General features: G+C 52.6%; 8 protein-coding genes across 8 annotated transcripts; 6 read left to right on the forward strand and 2 right to left on the reverse strand.

Annotated features, from left to right (window-relative positions):
- Positions 1-346: 346 nt before the first annotated feature.
- PV08_02029 (uncharacterized protein) lies at positions 347-969 on the forward strand (the record flags this gene model as incomplete). Its single annotated transcript, XM_016376389.1, has 2 exons — positions 347-487; positions 577-969. The coding sequence occupies 2 exons, from the start codon at positions 347-349 to the stop codon at positions 967-969; spliced, it is 534 nt and encodes a 177-aa protein (XP_016241665.1).
- A 494-nt stretch (positions 970-1,463) lies between these two features.
- PV08_02030 (uncharacterized protein) lies at positions 1,464-2,621 on the forward strand (the record flags this gene model as incomplete). The annotated part of the gene is made up of 1 exon (XM_016376390.1): positions 1,464-2,621. One exon carries the CDS (start codon positions 1,464-1,466, stop codon positions 2,619-2,621), a length of 1,158 nt encoding a protein of 385 aa, XP_016241666.1.
- A 681-nt stretch (positions 2,622-3,302) lies between these two features.
- PV08_02031 (uncharacterized protein) lies at positions 3,303-4,682 on the forward strand (the record flags this gene model as incomplete). The annotated part of the gene is made up of 5 exons (XM_016376391.1): positions 3,303-3,542; positions 3,603-3,726; positions 3,777-3,926; positions 3,979-4,335; positions 4,384-4,682. The coding sequence occupies 5 exons, from the start codon at positions 3,303-3,305 to the stop codon at positions 4,680-4,682; spliced, it is 1,170 nt and encodes a 389-aa protein (XP_016241667.1).
- A 760-nt stretch (positions 4,683-5,442) lies between these two features.
- PV08_02032 (uncharacterized protein) lies at positions 5,443-7,814 on the forward strand (the record flags this gene model as incomplete). Its single annotated transcript, XM_016376392.1, has 4 exons — positions 5,443-5,789; positions 5,917-6,066; positions 6,157-7,453; positions 7,641-7,814. The coding sequence occupies 4 exons, from the start codon at positions 5,443-5,445 to the stop codon at positions 7,812-7,814; spliced, it is 1,968 nt and encodes a 655-aa protein (XP_016241668.1).
- A 509-nt stretch (positions 7,815-8,323) lies between these two features.
- On the reverse strand, positions 8,324-9,051 carry PV08_02033 (uncharacterized protein; the record flags this gene model as incomplete). Its single annotated transcript, XM_016376393.1, has 2 exons — positions 8,324-8,935; positions 9,049-9,051. The coding sequence occupies 2 exons, from the start codon at positions 9,049-9,051 to the stop codon at positions 8,324-8,326; spliced, it is 615 nt and encodes a 204-aa protein (XP_016241669.1).
- Positions 9,052-10,437: 1,386 nt separating this feature from the next.
- On the forward strand, positions 10,438-11,901 carry PV08_02034 (uncharacterized protein; the record flags this gene model as incomplete). The annotated part of the gene is made up of 8 exons (XM_016376394.1): positions 10,438-10,539; positions 10,596-10,686; positions 10,734-10,832; positions 10,888-10,941; positions 11,002-11,070; positions 11,129-11,194; positions 11,263-11,474; positions 11,575-11,901. 8 exons carry the CDS (start codon positions 10,438-10,440, stop codon positions 11,899-11,901), a joined length of 1,020 nt encoding a protein of 339 aa, XP_016241670.1.
- A 1,667-nt stretch (positions 11,902-13,568) lies between these two features.
- Positions 13,569-14,378, forward strand: PV08_02035 (uncharacterized protein; the record flags this gene model as incomplete). Its single annotated transcript, XM_016376395.1, has 1 exon — positions 13,569-14,378. The coding sequence occupies one exon, from the start codon at positions 13,569-13,571 to the stop codon at positions 14,376-14,378; it is 810 nt and encodes a 269-aa protein (XP_016241671.1).
- Positions 14,379-16,141: 1,763 nt separating this feature from the next.
- Positions 16,142-18,148, reverse strand: PV08_02036 (uncharacterized protein; the record flags this gene model as incomplete). Its single annotated transcript, XM_016376396.1, has 1 exon — positions 16,142-18,148. One exon carries the CDS (start codon positions 18,146-18,148, stop codon positions 16,142-16,144), a length of 2,007 nt encoding a protein of 668 aa, XP_016241672.1.
- Positions 18,149-18,256: the final 108 nt, after the last annotated feature.

The following is an 18,256-nucleotide window of genomic DNA, read 5'->3' on the forward strand; positions in this document are numbered from 1 at the left end:
AGACCAAGGAATGGACAACATACTGCGCTTACCACACGCGTGACTTTTATTCGGCGATACCTACCATCCCATGTCAAAGATCACGACGAGCTTCCCAGGGTCCTCTGATATTGAAAAGGGGTTTCGGAGTGAGTGCTCACCATCACGGTCGTAGTTGCCAGGTTGAAAGTCAGTGCTAGAAGGTGAGACTGCAACTTCCATGACCTGGCCGAAGTAAGTCTTGAGGCCCGGTTTCAGTCGTCTGTCGTCTCTGCACAAGTTTTCCGTTTCCCTCTTTCTCACTAAGTATCGCCTATCGTGTAAATGGTGTCTGTTTCCTCGGTGTGCGTATCGTCAAGCCTTAACCATGAAGTTCCTATTGTCGCGTCTTCTCGGCGCCTGGGAACTGGTCTCATATTCCGCAAGCAGACTCGACAACGCTGCGGATATCCAGTACCCTATGGGTCAGAATTGTAAAGGTCAAATCACATACACTGATGACGGATACGTGAGTTCCTATCTTGGTCTGCAGGCTGGTAGCTTTTGATGCCGGTTCAGTATTGCTGGAAGAAGGCGTTGTTGCTGAACAAAATGCAGATGTCGGTTATCATTCAATCCGACGACATCGACGCGTCCAAATCAGGCAAAGCGGATAGCACCATGAAGGACACCACGGACGATGCCAGCAAGACCTTGTGCTATTGCGGTCCTTTCTATTTCAACGAGAAGAAATCGCTCCTCCTTCATCACGCCAAAGTCGGACTCCCTCTTGAATGGCACGACACAATTCAGGTTCGGGCGGCAGAGATGAGAGAGATTGATGGAAATGTATACTTGACACTCGGCCCGGCAGAGCCTCTGGAGCAGAACGGCATCAGGAGGCTCGTTCGGCTGCTTTGGAAGAAGCTTCCCCAAAATGAACCAAACAGTTTCTCCGCAGGTGTGGATCTTTCAGACAAGGTCTTCATGGGTGGGAAATCGCACTACTAGCAAGGATGTCTCCGCGATGCTCGAGCAGAAAGGAGTCCCAGGCCGTGTACAAAAGCGCTGAACGACGGAAGTTGAATTGGGGGAGACCGCTGGCGGCAGTGGGGGGTGGATGAAGTGCTGTATACACTATGCACGCATCAATACAGGGTATGAGTCATGAGGCAGCAGACAGTAGCGAAAGTCAGTCGTAACAACTTGTTGTGCCAGATACGAGTGGTTTCGACGAAGAACAGAGCGAGTCTCAAGTTGTCCGGATGAGCCAGGAGAAGTGTTGTTCTTGGCTGCAGAAGTAGCCTCACTAGCCTTCTCGGCTCCCGCGTGTTGGGAATGAGGCTCGCCGGCTGAGGAAGATCCGGCGCCTCTAAGTTAGTTAGTAGTGCAGTCTGCCCTTCTCCAGAGTCCTCCATCTGACATGCGGTTCACAATGTAAATTCGAGCGCATCGGCTCTAGTGAGCCATTCTTTCGATTTCTTATTCTGAAGAGCCGCATTACCATGGCTACTCTTATCGAAAATAATCCTGCAATACCTCCTGGGGCAACTGATCCCGAGAAAGCCGCAGAAGAACTTTCTGCTGCAATGGAAGAATCGAAGCTTGACGAGACACCTACGGCGACGGCTACTGCTTCGACAAATCCACAGCACAGCAACACATCGAACCCGTCAAACACGCTGAACCTTCCACGCAGTGCAGCTGATGGGCTTGTCAAGACTCCGCTCGCCGAACCTTTGGAGACCGCGAAGCCTCCCTCCAGGCCTCCGTTAACGCCTGAACAAGAGAAAAAATATGACACTTTACTGAAGAATGTACTGTCCTGGACTGATTTGCCCGAGACATCTGCCAAAGGCTCAAAGGCGTCGCCTCTCACGGACTCTGAACGAATGTTTCTAACCCGAGAATGCTTATTGCGATATTTGAGAGCCACAAATTGGAATGTTGCTCAATCAGAACAAAGACTCAAGAATACGCTGACCTGGCGGCGCGAGTACGGCCTTGAAAAACACACAAAGGACTACATATCTATCGAGAACGCTACGGGCAAGCAAATAATTCTGGGTTGGGATTATCATGGACGTACGTGCCAGTATCTGAGACCGTCGAAACAAAACACGGAACGCAGCGATCGCCAGATCCAGCACCTTGTGTTTATGCTTGAGCGGGCGATTGATTTGATGCCTCCTGGTCAGGAAACATTGGCTTTGCTCATCAACTTCGCAGAGACCAAATCTGGACAAGGCGCTACTCTTTCCCAGGGAAAGCAGACCTTGAACATCTTGCAGAACCACTATCCTGAGCGCCTCGGTCGTGCGCTGGTCACGAATGTGCCATTTTACATTTGGGGCTTCTTCAAGCTCATCACCCCATTCATTGATCCGATGACACGGGAAAAGATCAGGTTCAACGAGGATATGGGTCTGCACGTGCCAAGGGAACAATTGCTGAAAGAGAGTGGTGGGCTAGTCGAATTCGAGTATGACCATGAACAGTATTGGCCAGCACTGAATGATTTGTGTGAATTGAAGAGGGCAGAACGGCAAGCTCGGTGGGAGAAGGGGGGAAAGAGAATCGGCGAGTCCGAGCTGTACCTCAAAGGAGGCGAGGAGAAGAGTGTGGCGGAACGTGAGCAGGACGTAGCTCCCACGAGCACTTGAGGTTTCGATACGAGCTATTCAAGTCGTTGAGGAGTTTGGATTGTGTGGAATTTTTTGTAGCGTGGCCTCGTATTTCCCAGATAGACTAGAGCACTACTTGCAACGATCCAGCGGTGCAGCGTGTAATCCATGCGAGTCTCCAGAACTGTCAAGAGTCGAGCAGTGTGAAATCGCTGATCGACTTGGTGTGATATAACAGATTGTCTCTCCGGAAACGAGCCCTCGCATGAATCAATCACATGTCAATCACGGTGATCTGGATTGAGCTGAGTCCACCAAAATTTCCCATTCCATGATCCATCACATTAGTTACAGCCGAGAATAGCGCAGCGCATCCCACCACCGGTCCCATCTCTCAACCCGCATCCCACCTTCTCAACTGCTTCCCCAGTCTCGAGCCAATCCTTACCGTGGTCTGCGGTGAACACACCTGCGCAAAAACGATTGCTTGCATTGTCGACACCCTGCACGAGGAATTCTGTGGTCGCCTCTGCCTCTGAACCCTGCCAGCCCTTCCCGCCCGACCAAAACCCTCTCGTGAGCGCCCAAACTTCTCCACAGCACTCCGGGGCCATCGATTCCCGCCTTCCAACAACCAACTCTGTCACCCTCCTCTGTTCTTCAGAAGAAACTTTCATCCTCTTCCAAAAACAAAAGAAAGATGCTGCTGGGGTGGTCGTCATGGCAGAGAACGCTGAGGTGACCCAAACCTCTACCCCGCCGCCCTCTGCGCAGCCTACTAGCCTTGCTACGAATCATCCAACTTCTCCCTCTGCTACCGCCCACGCTACTCCTCCCAGCCTTGGTCACGAGGCCACCTTTGTCCGACCTTCAGATCTACTTCGTCCCAAACCCCTATCTCGACCAATAGCTCCTCCAAAGCCGGAAAGACCAATCGACCGAGATGAACGAGCAGGGCTGGTAAGCGACCGCCGCGTTGTGCACATCGCATGAAGGTTTTGAGTCTAACTTCCAGAATAGAAAGCCATTCGAGATTTTCTCAGAGTGCGCAGTTGCTATGACGTCCTACCACTCAGCTTCCGGCTCATTGAGCTCGACGTTGGGTTAACTGTCAAAGAAAGCCTCAACATTCTGGTTCAATGCGGTATGTCTACGGCCGTTTCCAGGTAGATACAGAGCTGATTACATGGCCAGGAATCGTGTCTGCGCCGCTTTGGGACTCTTCGACGTCGACCTATGCAGGCCTCCTCACCGTCAACGACTTTTTAAACGTGGTTCGGTACTACAACCTACACGCTGACAAGCTGAAGGACGTGGACAAATTGTTGCTAAGCGATTTAAAAGGTGGGCATGAACGATCGCACTGGGCCTGCGCACGAGACTAATCAACATACAGATGTCGAGAAAATCCTCAATGTTAAACCGCCTGAGACAGTTTCAGCATCGCCAGAAGCTATCCTGTACGATGCGTTGCGAAAGCAACTGGTATCTAGAGCCCGGCGTATTCCACTGGTGTCATATGACAGTGACACTCAAAGAACAATGGTCACGAGCGTCATCACTCAATACAGAATCCTCAAATTCATCGCGATGAACGTGAAGGAAACCGAGATGCTACGAAAGCCTCTTGCCATGATCAAGCTTGGAACATATGGCAACATTGTTCGCTGCAGTATGGATACAACGATGCTAGACGTCATTGACGAGATGGTGATGAAGAATATATCCAGTGTGCCTGTGGTAACCACAGAAGGTGAGTCGAGGTGTTTGCTAAGTCGTCGTGATACTCATCTTATCACAGGTGTACTGCTCAATGTCTTTGAAGCCGTAGATGTCATCGAAATTCTCAAGACTGGAGATTATGGCAACCTCACGTGGACTGTCGGCAAGGCCCTGTCAGCACGCTCACCGAATCATCCGGGCATCTACTGCTGCTCTCTAGACGATGGCCTCGACACAATCTTCGACACCATCAGAAAATCCCGGGTCCACAGATTGATGGTGGTCGACGAGAACAATTACCTCAAGGGGGTATTGTCACTCAGCGACATTCTCCATTACATTCTAGTTGAGGGACAGGAGGAAACGAGTCAAGTGTAATGATCAAGGGCGGTGGTAATCTGGACTGCATTGCTTGGGCGTCTCTCATCGAAGCATAAGTTGGAGTTGTATGGCACCCAATCTCTGGCATGAAACAGACAGGATAAAAGCGTCTCCTCGGCGTCCAGGTGGGCTGAGAAAGACAGACATTGTCCATGGTTCCTCTACGTGATACAATGGTGGAAACACGAAGACCCTGCTGGTGCAGGAGGTAGCTGTTGGTTGACACAAGAGCTACTTTGACGGAGTCTGCCTTTGCTCTCATAGAACACGATTTGATCATGTAGACCAGCTCAATGGTAAAACTTCCTAGACTTATGGATGCTAGTTGGCCACGGCACTGGTGAGAAATGTTACATGTTTTCTTAGAAACTCCAAATCTTGAAAGTCTCGAACTTTGGCGCCTCGATAAATTTCCACCTTTGTATCGGACGCGGTCCAGCCTGGATTAGGAGTAACCTACGCTTTTACGCGTCAAAGGTTCTCTGGAAGTCGACAACACAAGGCTGGGTTCGAGTCCATGCATCGATTCACGCTGTACTTTGCCGTACACCACGCGGAACCCCTCCCCAAATACGTTGCAGCATAGATTCCGCACCAGACGCGTTTAGTGGAACGCGTCTCTCTCTCTCTCTCAGAATCGAAGAAACGAGACGCCGGCGATAATGCACTTCCGCATCATGATATAAAACAATTCACAGCACCATCACCCCCTACAAAAATCGCACACCCACACACACACACACACACACACACAACGATGACGGACGCCAAAGAGAACCTCAATGCGGCCTTTGACCCCTCCGGCAGCGGTCTGGCCCCGGACATTCTCGGGGTGCTCGAGTCGACGCTGAGGCTGCACTCCCTCACGGCCGACGAACTGTTCATCAAGTGGGAGGTCTACTGCCTGAAGATGGGCAGCGAGGAGACCAAACTCGACCTGGAGACCGCGCGCATGTTTGCCAAGGACGTCCAGGACGGCGTCGAGCGAGGAGACGGCAGGGCGCAGCAGCAGGCGAACTCCAACAAGTTCGCTCCCAGGTCCGACAGAAAGAGCGCAGTCCACGCGACTCCCAGGGCGGTTGGGACCGGCGACGTCTTCGGAATGTATGTATGGAGACATGATTACGCAGATCAAGACCCCCCCCGGCCCTCCACCGTCGTGGAGGGCAGCGCAGCGTGATGAGTTTCCGGGGGTGTCGCATGACATGGGCTAACGGCACAATGACCTCAGGCTTGACGAACTCACGCCCAACACCATCGGTCGGCGAAGCGGCAGCATCAAGAGGAAGGCGGACTTCGACTCGCCTGTGCCCAAGAAGATCAACAGGCCAGATACGAACAAGACGCCGGGCAAGGCTGGCAAGGTAGATCTTGGACCTTCGTACGTGTCCTTCACTTAGCCCTCCAAATTTATCGTTCTGGGAGAGATGGAACGAATGTGTACCGAGTAACTAACGGCACGACAAAATAGTAGTGTGCCTTTCGTGGAGCGGCAGAATGCAGGACAGATCATCGAGACGTTAAACGACCACCTCCCGCAGGCCGAGGCGCCGCTGGCGCCCTTCTCAGAAGCACGACTACGACTGATCTCTCGGACAGATTTCAAAAAATTTGCATACAAGCCCATGTCCATGCGTCTCTCAGACGCGTCTGAGATCCTCGACGAGCGCATCGATGACTTTTTGTCTCTGGTCCAAAAACACCATAACCTCGACGACTCTGCGTTTGGAAATGCCGCGGCGCAAAGCACGAGCGAAATCATTGCCGTGGGACGCATCGCGTCAGACACGTCCGAGGGGAAACTCAACTCTGCGTCTCTCGTGCTCGAGATGTCCCGCCGCATGGGCGCCGGCCTGCGAGTCCCCTTGAAAGTGGACGCATTGCCTTCATACCAGTTTTTCCCCGGCCAGATTGTGGCCCTGAAGGGCACCAACGCCTCGGGTCTGTACTTTACAGTCAAGGAAGTGCTTTCCCTCCCCAAACTACCCATGCCATCGTCGACGCCGAACGACATCACCACCGTAAACGAGCGCCTAGACGTCAGCGAGGACTCCTCCTCTGCTTCTTCCTCCTTACCACTGAATATAATGCTCTCCTCGGGCCCCTACACAGCCGACGACAATCTCGACTTCGAGCCGTTCCAGGCACTGTGTGAAAAGGCAGCAGAGAACATGGCTGACGCCCTCATCCTGACCGGTCCGTTTCTGGACATTGAGCACCCCCTGCTTGCGAGCGGCGACTTTGATTTCCCAGCAGAGACGCGGGGCCTGGATCATGACGCGAGCATGGCTGTTCTTTTTCGGACTTTGATCTCGCCGCACCTGCAGCGTCTGTGTGCCGCAGTCCCTAGCATCTCGGTGCTCGTAGTGCCCAGTGTGCGCGACGCCGTGAGTAAGCACGTCTCCTGGCCTCAAGAGAGACTGGCCAAGAAGGAACTACACCTGCCGAAGCAGGTTACCATGCTTCCCAATCCGTGCTTTGTGAGCTTGAACGAGACGGTGTTTGCCATCAGTTCTCAGGATGTCCTTTTCGAGCTGAGCCGCGAGCAAATCTCGCATGGCCTAGAGGGCGTGGGGAGCGATCTGCTCAGTCGGCTCCCTGGCTGTTTGATCGATCAGAGGCACTTCTTCCCTTTGTTCCCACCGATGAAGAGGGCCAACGGCGCGACCGGCGCCTGTTTGGACATGGGCTATTTCAAGCTCGGGGAGTGGATGCACGTTAAGCCTGACGTGCTCATACTACCCAGTCTGGTCACGGCTAGTGTCAAGGTATGTTTGATCTTCCTCTCCCTGCCAGTGGCACCATATTCAACTCCCTTGGTTGCTGCTTTCACTCCCTTCACAATCAAATCTGACCATCGGAACATCCCACTTTCCCCGGTATCGATTCTGATATATGTTTATTCCCCGGTTGTCTTTGATGATTTTTTGGGCTCACAGTGCTCCACTTTGATAGGTTGTCGACAGCGTCATGGTCCTTAACCCGGGTCAACTATCCAAGCGGAAAGCCCCCGGGACTTATGCGCAGATTTCATTGCAGCCGAGAATATTGAGTGACGAAGAAAAGGAGGCGAAGAATGTTGTGCATAATATTTTTGAACGTGCGAGGGTCGATGTCGTCAGGATATAAATAACATCGTCGCAAGGTCTTATTCGGAGGGAGCACTGTCGGATACCACTAGTATGCAGTACGCAGTATGCCGTGTGCCGTATGCCGTACAGCGTGTGGCGTAAAGACTGAGAGTAAGAGTGAGACTGAGCACAGGATTAATGCGAACGTAGTAATAAATTCCTGTCCATGCATCCCCATCTGTTCGCAGTGATCCCCTTGTGGATTTGATGCCCTCGGTGCTAAGATCTCTCTATTCCTGGTTGATTGATCTGAGAGATCGACCTTCGCGTCTCGGACATGAAGCATAGGCGTAGGCATAAGCATAGTCATGATATGGGCCGTTCTCGAGGTTCAAGGCTATATTCATATCTCATTAACTCGTCACTCATTCACATCTCTTTTTGTTTTCGTCGCTCGAAACTTATTGTTACTGATACAAGAGGTCGTAGGTGCAGGGCGTTCCCCATCGATTCGAATGATCATATCGAAGTGCGAAGTGGGAAGGGACGCAAAATGATGGATTCTGATCACCGCAGAAGCAATAGATTCGTCCGTCTTCCTTCCCTTCTCCCGGTGCCGAGGTCGTAGGCGCGGATGCTGACGCCGGCCACGAGTGCCTCGAGGCCGAAGTCGCGCCACACGGGCTCCCTCTGCGCGCCTGCATTGCTCGTCTCGCCTGCGCCGCTGTTGGCTCCTTCCCCTCCTCCTCCTTCTCCTCCTCCGCCTGCGCCTGACGCCGTCACCGCGACGGTGGCCGCGCCGCCCTGGTTCTGGCCCAGAGCCCTGTTGATCCCGAACGCGGCGTGCATGTCCGGCACGACGTCGTCTTCGTCCTCGGGGTTGAGAGGCTGCAGGTGGGGTGGGAGGGAGATCTCCTCAAAGGGCAGGAAGGATCCGGGAACCTGGACCATGTTGGAGTTGTCGTTGACGCCGATCCCGTTGTGCCCTGCTTGATGAGTTGTGGTGGCGGCGGTGTTGCTGCCGCCGTTGGCTGCTTGGCTGGAGGAGGCTGCGGCGCCGGTCGTGGCGGCGGAAGAAGGTGTTGGAAACGACGCCGATGGTGGGCGGCAGAATTCTTCAAAGAGGTCCGCGAACCGTGACGACTGCGTGTGTATGTAGGTGTGGGAGGAGTCGCGGGACTAGAGAATCAAGAAAATAACTAAGTGTGAGGTGTAGAGGGTAGCAGGTACGACGGTGAGGGTTGAAGCGGATTATGATCACTCTGGAAGTGGTTCTGGAGGCGCGGACGTACCATTTTGAGCGATGCGTGAGTGTGACAAATAGTGTCTAGGATGGATAGAATGTAGAGAGGAGTCACGAAGAGAAATGCCTTTGTGAGTCTGTGAGGCTGGTGTTGAGATTCCTCTATGGAGAGAGATTCTTGAGGCGCTGATGGGGTTGCTGGTTCCGAGTTCGAAGTCGCGTTGCCACGCGCTCCGGGATGGGAATGAAGTGAACAACCAGTGTCTTGAATTAGACAAGATGGTCGGATTGAACAAGGGAACGAGATGATTTGTCTAGCTGCAGTATTTGCGTGTAGTGTTTGTTGGAGGTGATGCTGATAACTTTCCGAGTCAACATGTGCGTGCCTCCTGCATTTCGTGGAATTTATTTAGTGCGGGGGAAGTAAACAAATCCTTCCACCACGCATTCTCCTCGCCTACTGTACGGTGCTCATGAGGCAAATTCGCAACTTGTGTTGGCCATCCTGGGCAATATTTGAGGTAGTCAATGGTCAGAGCATGTTTGAGCAGGTGTTCAAGAGAGGCTTCTGTGGTGTGAATTCGCTCGTTGAGACCATCTAGCTACGAGTACCCTCATGCACATGATGCACGCGTGGCTTGTCAATCATGGGCTTTCTGATATCATGCATGACTTGTTGTTGGTCGAATCGGTAAGAACCCTAGTACAAGGAACCACGGAACCACTCTGTCGAGAGGAGTCTATCTACTAGTTGTAGACTCCACGCACCAAGAAGACTAACAGACTTACAGACGTTCTGGGAACCTTGACGATTATTCATCTTACCTTAGTCATCGGAGGCGGGTATACCAACTACCGCTTCAGGCGCACGGTAACGGCGAATAAAAGCCGAAGTAGGCGAGGTACTCGAAGATAGACAGGTCTGGATTTTAAGACTGTTATCAAAAAGGAAAGACAAAAGTCCTGCTTCCGAACACTTCCACAGAGTAGATGGGCCTCTCTCGTCCGTATCGTCCTGCGGTGGGTGGTCTTGCCCTGGTTGCTGTAACTAGCCTTCCTCATCCTGATAAAGTCCCGGAGCTCGTTGCGCCACCCAGTCGAAGCGTCACCGAGATTGGCCCTTTACAGCATCGACTGGAGCACAGGGCAAATGGGACGACAGCAGCTGCTGACATCATGTAGCCGACGATCTGTCCGATCGTGTCAATCCACCAGCCCGCATGCGAACTGGTGATGCGCGTCGATGCCAGGACCCCTCCTTACAAATCCTCGTACTCGTATGAGGACTCGTGTTGTGTTCAGCCTAGAGAAAGAAACTCTTTGTCTTCGTGTATATATAGTCGTCCTTCAACTGCTGCGTCTCTCGTCCAGCTGAAGATCGACTTCAACTGGGAAGCTCGGGCAACATCTGTATTCAATCTCTATCGATCGTCCCCAAATGGCATCTCTCCCAAAAGAATATAAGGCGGCTGTTTTTGAAGCCAAAGGTCAACCGCTGACCTTCAAGCAAATCAAGCTTGAGCTGCCCAAGCCTGGAGAGGTGAGGAAATACCCCGGCTCCCTGGTAGTTGCTCTGATTAACATGATCCGTTCAAGGTTCTAGTCAAGGTGTTGGCATGTGGTGTCTGCCACTCCGACGTCGTTGTCCAACATGGCTTGTTCGGCAATGGATTCCCAATCATTCCTGGTAACGACCTCGACTTTCAAAGTGGCATCCGCCCCTGACGAGAATAGGACACGAAGTCATTGGCGAGGTGGCTGCGGTCCCAGAGGGAGAAACCCGCTGGACCGTGGGCGCACGAGTCGGCGCTCCGTGGCATGGAGGCCACGATGGTAAGAAAGGTCAGATTCGCTTGAGACGCATCTTGCTTACCTTGAAATTCTTCAGGAACGTGCACCCCTTGTCGACAAGGTCTGTTCCAGATGTGTGAGAAAGAACAAAGTGAGTGAGACCCTCTCCTATGCGGCCCTCCATCAGCTGTACTGATGTATAACCTTACAGTCAACGGTGTCACACGGGACGGCGGGTATGCCGAGTATGTTACACTCCGTACCGAGGCGGTAGTATCAGGTATGGACAAGTACGAAATGACAAAGCGAGAGCCGCCATTGACTTTGTGTGTTACTAGTCCCCGAAGATGTTGACCCTGCCGCATTCTGTCCATTGCTCTGTGCTGGGGTGACCGTGTTCAATTGTATGTCCCTAACCCAGCCTTGATCTGCGTGACATTCTGCAAAGCTGACGCGAGAGTTTGATGTTCAGCATTGCGCAAACAAAATATCGTTCCTGGATCCCTTGTTGCTATACAGGGCCTAGGCGGGCTTGGTCATCTTGCGCTGCAATACACTTCAAAGATGGGATACCGCACCGTTGCTATCTCAAGTAGCCCAGAGAAGAAAGAGTTCGCCACGCAGCTGGGTGCGCATGAATACATCGACGCATCACAGGGAGACATCGGCGAGCAGCTCCAAAAGGTACGTACATGTGCTGGATTCAATTCAGTGGGACCACCACTTGTGCACTCGCCCTGTGCTAGTCAGTGGTTGTGCTGCACAGTTTCTGACTTCGCGATAGTTGGGAGGAGCTTCATGTATCATCTTCACGGCTCCAAACCAGAAACTCATTCCCTCGCTCCTCCGGGGCTTAGGACCATTGGGAAAGCTCCTCATTCTAGCTGCCTCTGCCCCGGTCGAAGTCGACACAGCCTCCATGATCCGCTATGGGTTGAGTCTTGTGGCTTGGCCCAGTGGTCATGCGCTCGACAGTGAAGACGCGATTTCCTTTGCAAGGGTTCATGGTGTCAATGTCCTGATTGAGAAATTCCCATTGGACAACGCAAATGAGGCCTTGCAGAAAATGATTGATGGGAAGGTGAGATTCCGAGGTGTCTTGATCCCATAGGTAGATTGTGATGATCATGAGATTCTGTGATGAAACACGGCAGCAGAGGAATGGTATCGATATTTGGAAAGCTCATGATTTGTATTGTGTGGTGAGATTCTGCCACCCCGTCGACGCCGAAGCCTCGGTCAGTGGTCCTCGTACCCCGTATGAGCTGCCTAGTACTCGCGCATGGAAGCTTCACCTCACCTGGGACGAATAATACATGCCGCCGTTTGCACCAAGATCTATGTCAAACTCGAGGGCAGCGTCAAAGACACATTCCACTGTTACATAATAGGCAAGCCGTGGGGGAGCCAGAAGCGTGTACCTGGAAGTAATGACGGCGGTCCGGAAGCGCCCAAGCCGTGATGGACGCTTCAGGTTGGGACCCTTGACCGCTTACTTGCCAATCGGCTAGCGGATACCCCTGTCGATCTGACATTTGCTGCTTCAGGTCGTTACCGCCTTGGACTGTTCTCAGGGCAGCCTCGTGGCTGTGGCACTGATGCAGGGTGTTTTGAGTGTCGCAGAGTATGCAGCGTTGCCCCGTTTTGGCTCGCAAACAGCCTCTAGGACACCGCGAAGCTGGATAGTCTCCTATGGCTCACCAGACGGATTGGAATCGTGAATCACACCAGTAAAGTGTCGTTCAGCACAATTGTGTTGATAACAATCGACCATGATGCGCCAGAAGGCTCCGAAGTGCAAACTTCTTGACGCCCCTGTCTCTCCCCTCGTCCCATGTTGTTGCAAGACATTGAGTCCTCTGATAAGACCAGAGCTAGACTTTGCGAGAGCCGCCCGAGCAATCGAAACGCCCCGGAGAACGTGGCCCCGTGCGGGTTCCCATAAGACCAGACTGCGCCTGCGCTCGCACTCTGAACCGGGCACAACACTCTCACGAGAGAATGGGACATCTGACATCACATCAGGGCCGGCAGATATAAGTCAGACAACCGTCTCTCGCATCTGTGCGCCGAGGCTACTGTTTCAGACCAGAGTGTTGGGGTCCGCTTGAGATAAAATCGCCGAACAGCTTGTGGATATTTTGATTGCGATCGGCAGAGATCTGTCGTCGACACGCTCCATATACACCTGGATTCCCGACCGTGGGATTGCGATCAGCCCATCCCTCGTCTGGCGAAGCTCAGACTGACGTAGGACGGGGAAGGCTGTTGTAGACGTCCTTACGTGACTGGTTACAGCATTGTCAAGTCGGCCACCAGGAAATCCGCTGGACGATCCCAGTGTGGAGAGATTGACAGAAGAAGTACATACAATACCAGGGAAGAAAAGAGCCGCCACCCTCCTTCTAGCAGCTTTCGCACCAAATCCGAGTTTTTGGCTCTGCGATCCCACCACAGAATTCACAGTGAGAAGGGTGATGGAGGGCCGCCGTTGATGAGAGGAGGAGAATAAACACGACATGTATTCGGGCCAAGAGGCATTTTGAGGACAGCGGCCTTTGTTCACATCCTGCGAGAATTCACTGGGACTGTCAGTGTTGATGGTGATACCGGAACGTCTGCCGGACTGTAAACAAAATCTCGACGATAATAACACTCGACTGCAGGCCCTCAGCGCCACGCAGCCTATTCAGCAACGACATACGTCGCTCTGTCGCTCTAATCGAACGCAGCCTCATCCTATCATCCCAACTCAGCAATAAGCACAACTAATCAATCATGCGACCAAGATTAGACCGGCAGGCTGTCTTCGTGACGGTGTTGTGTGGTCTACTACAGGTCTCACGGGCCAGCATATCCTTCGACCAGATCCAGCCGATCTTCGGCTTCCCCAGTTCCTGCACCAAAGCGTACGAAACGACGGTCAACGGTTGTAGTTTCAGCGAGCTCTCGTTGCTGGGTGGAAGTGGGTGTTCGGCAAACTGCGAGATCGCTCTGGAAGCGGCCGAGAACTTCATCCAGCGAACCTGTGCCGGCCTGTCAGCACCAGGAGACTCCCTCATCGGCCAGATCTTCGTCGGAAACCTCATTTCTTTCCTCTGCACACCTACGTCCTCCCCCACGACCACAGCCATGACGACGGCCGCAGCAAGTCCTTCGACGTCGGTGTCAATGGCGTCGGACACGTCGACTGCAAAATCAACGGCCGCCTCTGGTTCCGCTAGCACCACCACCACCACGAAGGCCTCTTCTGCAAGTGGCTCAGCAGCGACGACAGAAAGCAATCCTTCTTCGACGTCCGCGTCATCCAATTCCAGGTCCGTTTCATCTTCTGCCACGACTACGACCGCTCCGACGACCACTCTCACAACCTCCTTCACCAGCACGAGCACGACCTCGGCCGACAACACGTCCGCCAGCTCAACGACACAATCCTCTGGAAGCAGTAACGGTAATAATGGCGACAGCGGCGGCGGAAGTCCGTTCGACGCGCCCTTCAGCACCGGAGCAGGCGTCGCCAATATGCCACAGCATCAACTGCTTTTCTTTTGCTTATGCGTATTTGCTTGGTTGTTCGGTCTGAGATGAAGCGACGGAGTAGCATAATGCGGAGCCCAGTGCATCACATGTCTTTTCTCTTTTCCCCCCTTCTCTTAAGAAGCTGGAAGTGGGACAAGGCACAGGCACAGAGATCCGAACTGATTGATACCACTTTGTCCAACTGCGACGATTGATTGCAAGTGAATTGCAACGGATGTACTACTACTACTACCACTATTAACACCACGACCGCCACGATTACCGAAGTCGGAGAGTTGGTTCGTATCACTATCACTGTCACTTCGGTCTAAGCGTCCAGAGAGACAGACCTCGAAAACGCAAAGCGAACAGGAAGGCGGATCGAGGAACCAAATAAACAAACAAACCACACATACACGCGCACACGCACACGAAATGGAACCCACATAGACGTAATTGGAGGGGTCATCTGGGTGCTGATGACGGGAGACAAACCGGAGAAAGAGAACTAATGTCTGTGTACGTTGTCGAGGGGCAAGGGTTCCGATATGATGTGATACGTCGAGTCTGTAACAGTAAAAAGGGGAGAAGAAAGACGATCTGGGACCGCAACTGGGCGCAAGGAGGATAATCCCTTTCTTCCGGAATCGTCACACTTTGAAAATACATGCATCGACGAAGATCACACAGTCAGATGGGGAGATTGATGAAGACCACGAATTGCACTGAGTTTGAATCGAATTTGAAACGAATCGAATCGACACCGAGTTGAATCGAAAGTTGGCAACAAGGTTGTTTGCTGTACGGAATACAAGCCATGGAAGTCGAGAAGGAGAAAATCGTAATTCATGTACCTTAGTCGGGGCCAGATCGCCGATATGTTTGCAATAGCATATAGCACAGCATAGCACAGCAACCCCAGCACAGCACGGCATTGCACTCACGAGGGTGGATAAAGAAAGAGAGAGAGAGTGTGTGTGTGTATCTTGGGAAGAGGAGATCCTCAAGGGACGTGTGCGTCTTACATACAGACATACGTACATAAAAATACATAAGTACGCATGGCACGAAGGCAACGAACGATCAACAAGTACTAAACCAAGAGATACACTCAGAGTCCATCTTTGCCTATCCTTTGCCTACCTACCTACCTACCTACTTACCTGGGCACCTCTTCAAGATACCGGTAAGAGTTCTCGTACCGGGTGGCTTTGTGCATGCTCTACACTCTGCTGTGATGTCTTTCCGAAAGATACCTCCCTAGATTCATGTGGGTACCTAAGGATGGTCTGTCTGATACGCAGTTGACGGAACGTAGCACGCGAGAAGGAAAGTGGAAGAATAAAGAGTAATAATTGCTCAGGGGTATATCTCTCTAACCATGACCATGGCCGCAACCGCAACCGTACCGTGCTCATTATCATCATCATCATCATTGACATGTCGTATATTGAGAAAGCAAGGAACGGCTGGCTGGCTGCCCTCTGGCTCTTGAACCTTCCCTTTCATTACCAGGGATAAAAATGAACAAGTATTCATCCACCCTCTTGCCCAGGCCAGGTCATGGGAAAAGAAAAGACGCCAGACATTAATCGTAGAGTGAGTGAAGCGCCATTGCTAGACGTGGTCCATTCCAGTAAGCGCCTCGCATGCCGAGTAAGGAGATCGATAGCAGGAGAAAAGAGAAAAAAATTACAAGTTACAAGTCGTAATGTCGTAAACCCGAGGAGAGGGGCACAAATGTCGTTCCCAAAAGCAGTGTTGGCAATTTCGACCAGAGAAAAAGGTGCACCATTGGTGGTGCCAGGTGACAAGTAGTTGTACGAGATGTATCACAACCGCCAGCCATGCAGGCCTTGTTCGAGGTTGTCCTCATCCGAAGCGAGATCTTCTAGCCATGCAGACTCCATGACGCGAGAAATGTCCCAACGCGCTGTATCGTCCATATCGAGACAGCCCGTCACCAATTCTAGCACGTCGTGTCCTCCCTTTTCTGCAAGTGGCTCTCGATTCCAGTCTCCTGCTAGAATCGCCATGACCACGCGCGGTTGGAAGGAATTCTGGAAAGGTCGAGATCCAACTACCATGCTGTACACACAAACCCCGTATGCCCACAGGTCAACCGCAGGAGACACGATGGCTCTTTCTGCAGGGCCACTGTTCTTGAGACGTTCAGCAATACGTAGGATCTCGGGAGCGGCATATTCAAGGCTGCCACCTGCAAAAGCCGATGTTGACGTGTCTGCTGGTCCCATGTGCTTGCGGGGAGGGCGATCGGTATCATGGAAGTCTGGGCTCGGAGGGCCCGAAATGCTATCCGACGAAAGCCATTCTGCCATACCGAAATCGCAAACGCGTAATAATCCCGCCTTACCATCTGGTGAGGGTTCGATGAGGACGTTCTCAAGTTTGATATCACGGTGCACGACTCGTGCGTCCAGATGGAGATATCGTAGTGCCGAGGCGAGCTGGTAGGCATAGCTCCTCGCTACGTCAGGTTCGACGCCGTTGCGATTCGAGCGCACCAGGTCGAAGAGTGTGCCTCCAACGTTCAGTGGTATGAAACAGAATGTAGCTTCGTCCAGCTTGTATACGGCTTCTAGAGGGAGGATATTGCGGTGATTGAGGAACCTCCAGAGCTCGACTTCATGCTCAAATTCAGCCTGCGCTTGTTCGTTTTCGGCTTCTGAAATGTTGCTGATGCGCCGCCGGACAATCTTGACAGCAAGTTTCCTCTGGCCGCTATCTTGTAGCTGTGTCACTGCCCTGATCTTGCTGAAACCGCCATATCCAATTTGTTCACCCAGAACATAATCCTCACCAATGGTCTGACCCTCGGCGTCCGGAGGGAGAGGTCCGGTGTCGGCATCTCCGATGTTCGTCGAACTGCTCATGGAAAAACCACGTAGGAAAGATGATGCAGCTGACATGGGCGACTTTGTAGAGCCCGAGGTTTCTCGCCGAGAAGCACGGCTTGCAATGTCACGCATGCTCCTGTTGCGCAAACTACCTGCTCGTGAGAAAAAGTCCTGTGGGGACGCACCGACCTCGCCGTCTCGCCATCGTTGAGAGGCCGTCCTCCGGAAGGGCTTGGAGTCCTCGTACGAGAAGGCTCGATGGGAAAACGGGGTCGTAGGAGATTCGGTCGTAGGAGATTGAAGGAAGTGGTCGTCGGGAGGTGGTGAAAAGAGAGCTTCTTCATTGGACTCTGCTGTTGACTGAGAAGTCAATGACTGTGCCTGAGGGAGATCGGTATGTGATTCTCGTGCCATTTCATCCACGGTAGTTTGTAACAGTGGGAACCGGGCTTCGCCGATGCGTGCTTGTTCTCTTGGAGGGCTTTGCGAGAACCTGGGAATCCGACGACCAGTGTTAAGATCGAAATGCGACCTTTCTGATTCGCTGTGTGCCCGTGAATCTCTCCTTTCTTTTGAAACCGGATGCATCGTAGGACGGCCTCGGTCGCGCCACGGCTTCTCCAGCGGCTCTCCAATGCTCTGACGGTGTCCCGAGTCCAACTTAATCTCACTGTTGAAACTGACAGACGGATTCCGGTTGCGCATATACTGCTGGATGTAGGAAGATGTATCGGAAGAGGCGTCTCTAGCTGTAGGATGCTCGGTCGCGGCTGGTATGTCGACGGGAGGAGTGGCAGTCGGGCGGATAGTATCTTGACTCGCCGCCGACTCTCTGAACTGAGGCCGAGACTGTGAAGATGGCATTTTTAAGAGCTGATTCAATTCCTCAGCAATGGCATTTGTTGTCAAGACAAGATCGCTCTCATCTCGCGAAAGTGGGCGGTCGTGGCGGTGATGGGCATCGCCGTCGGCCTGCTCCATCAGACAGGGCGATGGTGCGCTCGGAGTAAGCTCTTGCTCTGCCAAAAGATAGAGAGCGGCAGAAAACTAGACCGCGGAAAGTGCTCGAAACGGGTATCAGTAACGAGT

The sequence above is a fragment of the Exophiala spinifera genome, assembly GCF_000836115.1.
Source record: "Exophiala spinifera strain CBS 89968 unplaced genomic scaffold supercont1.1, whole genome shotgun sequence".
NCBI lineage: Eukaryota > Fungi > Ascomycota > Eurotiomycetes > Chaetothyriales > Herpotrichiellaceae > Exophiala > Exophiala spinifera.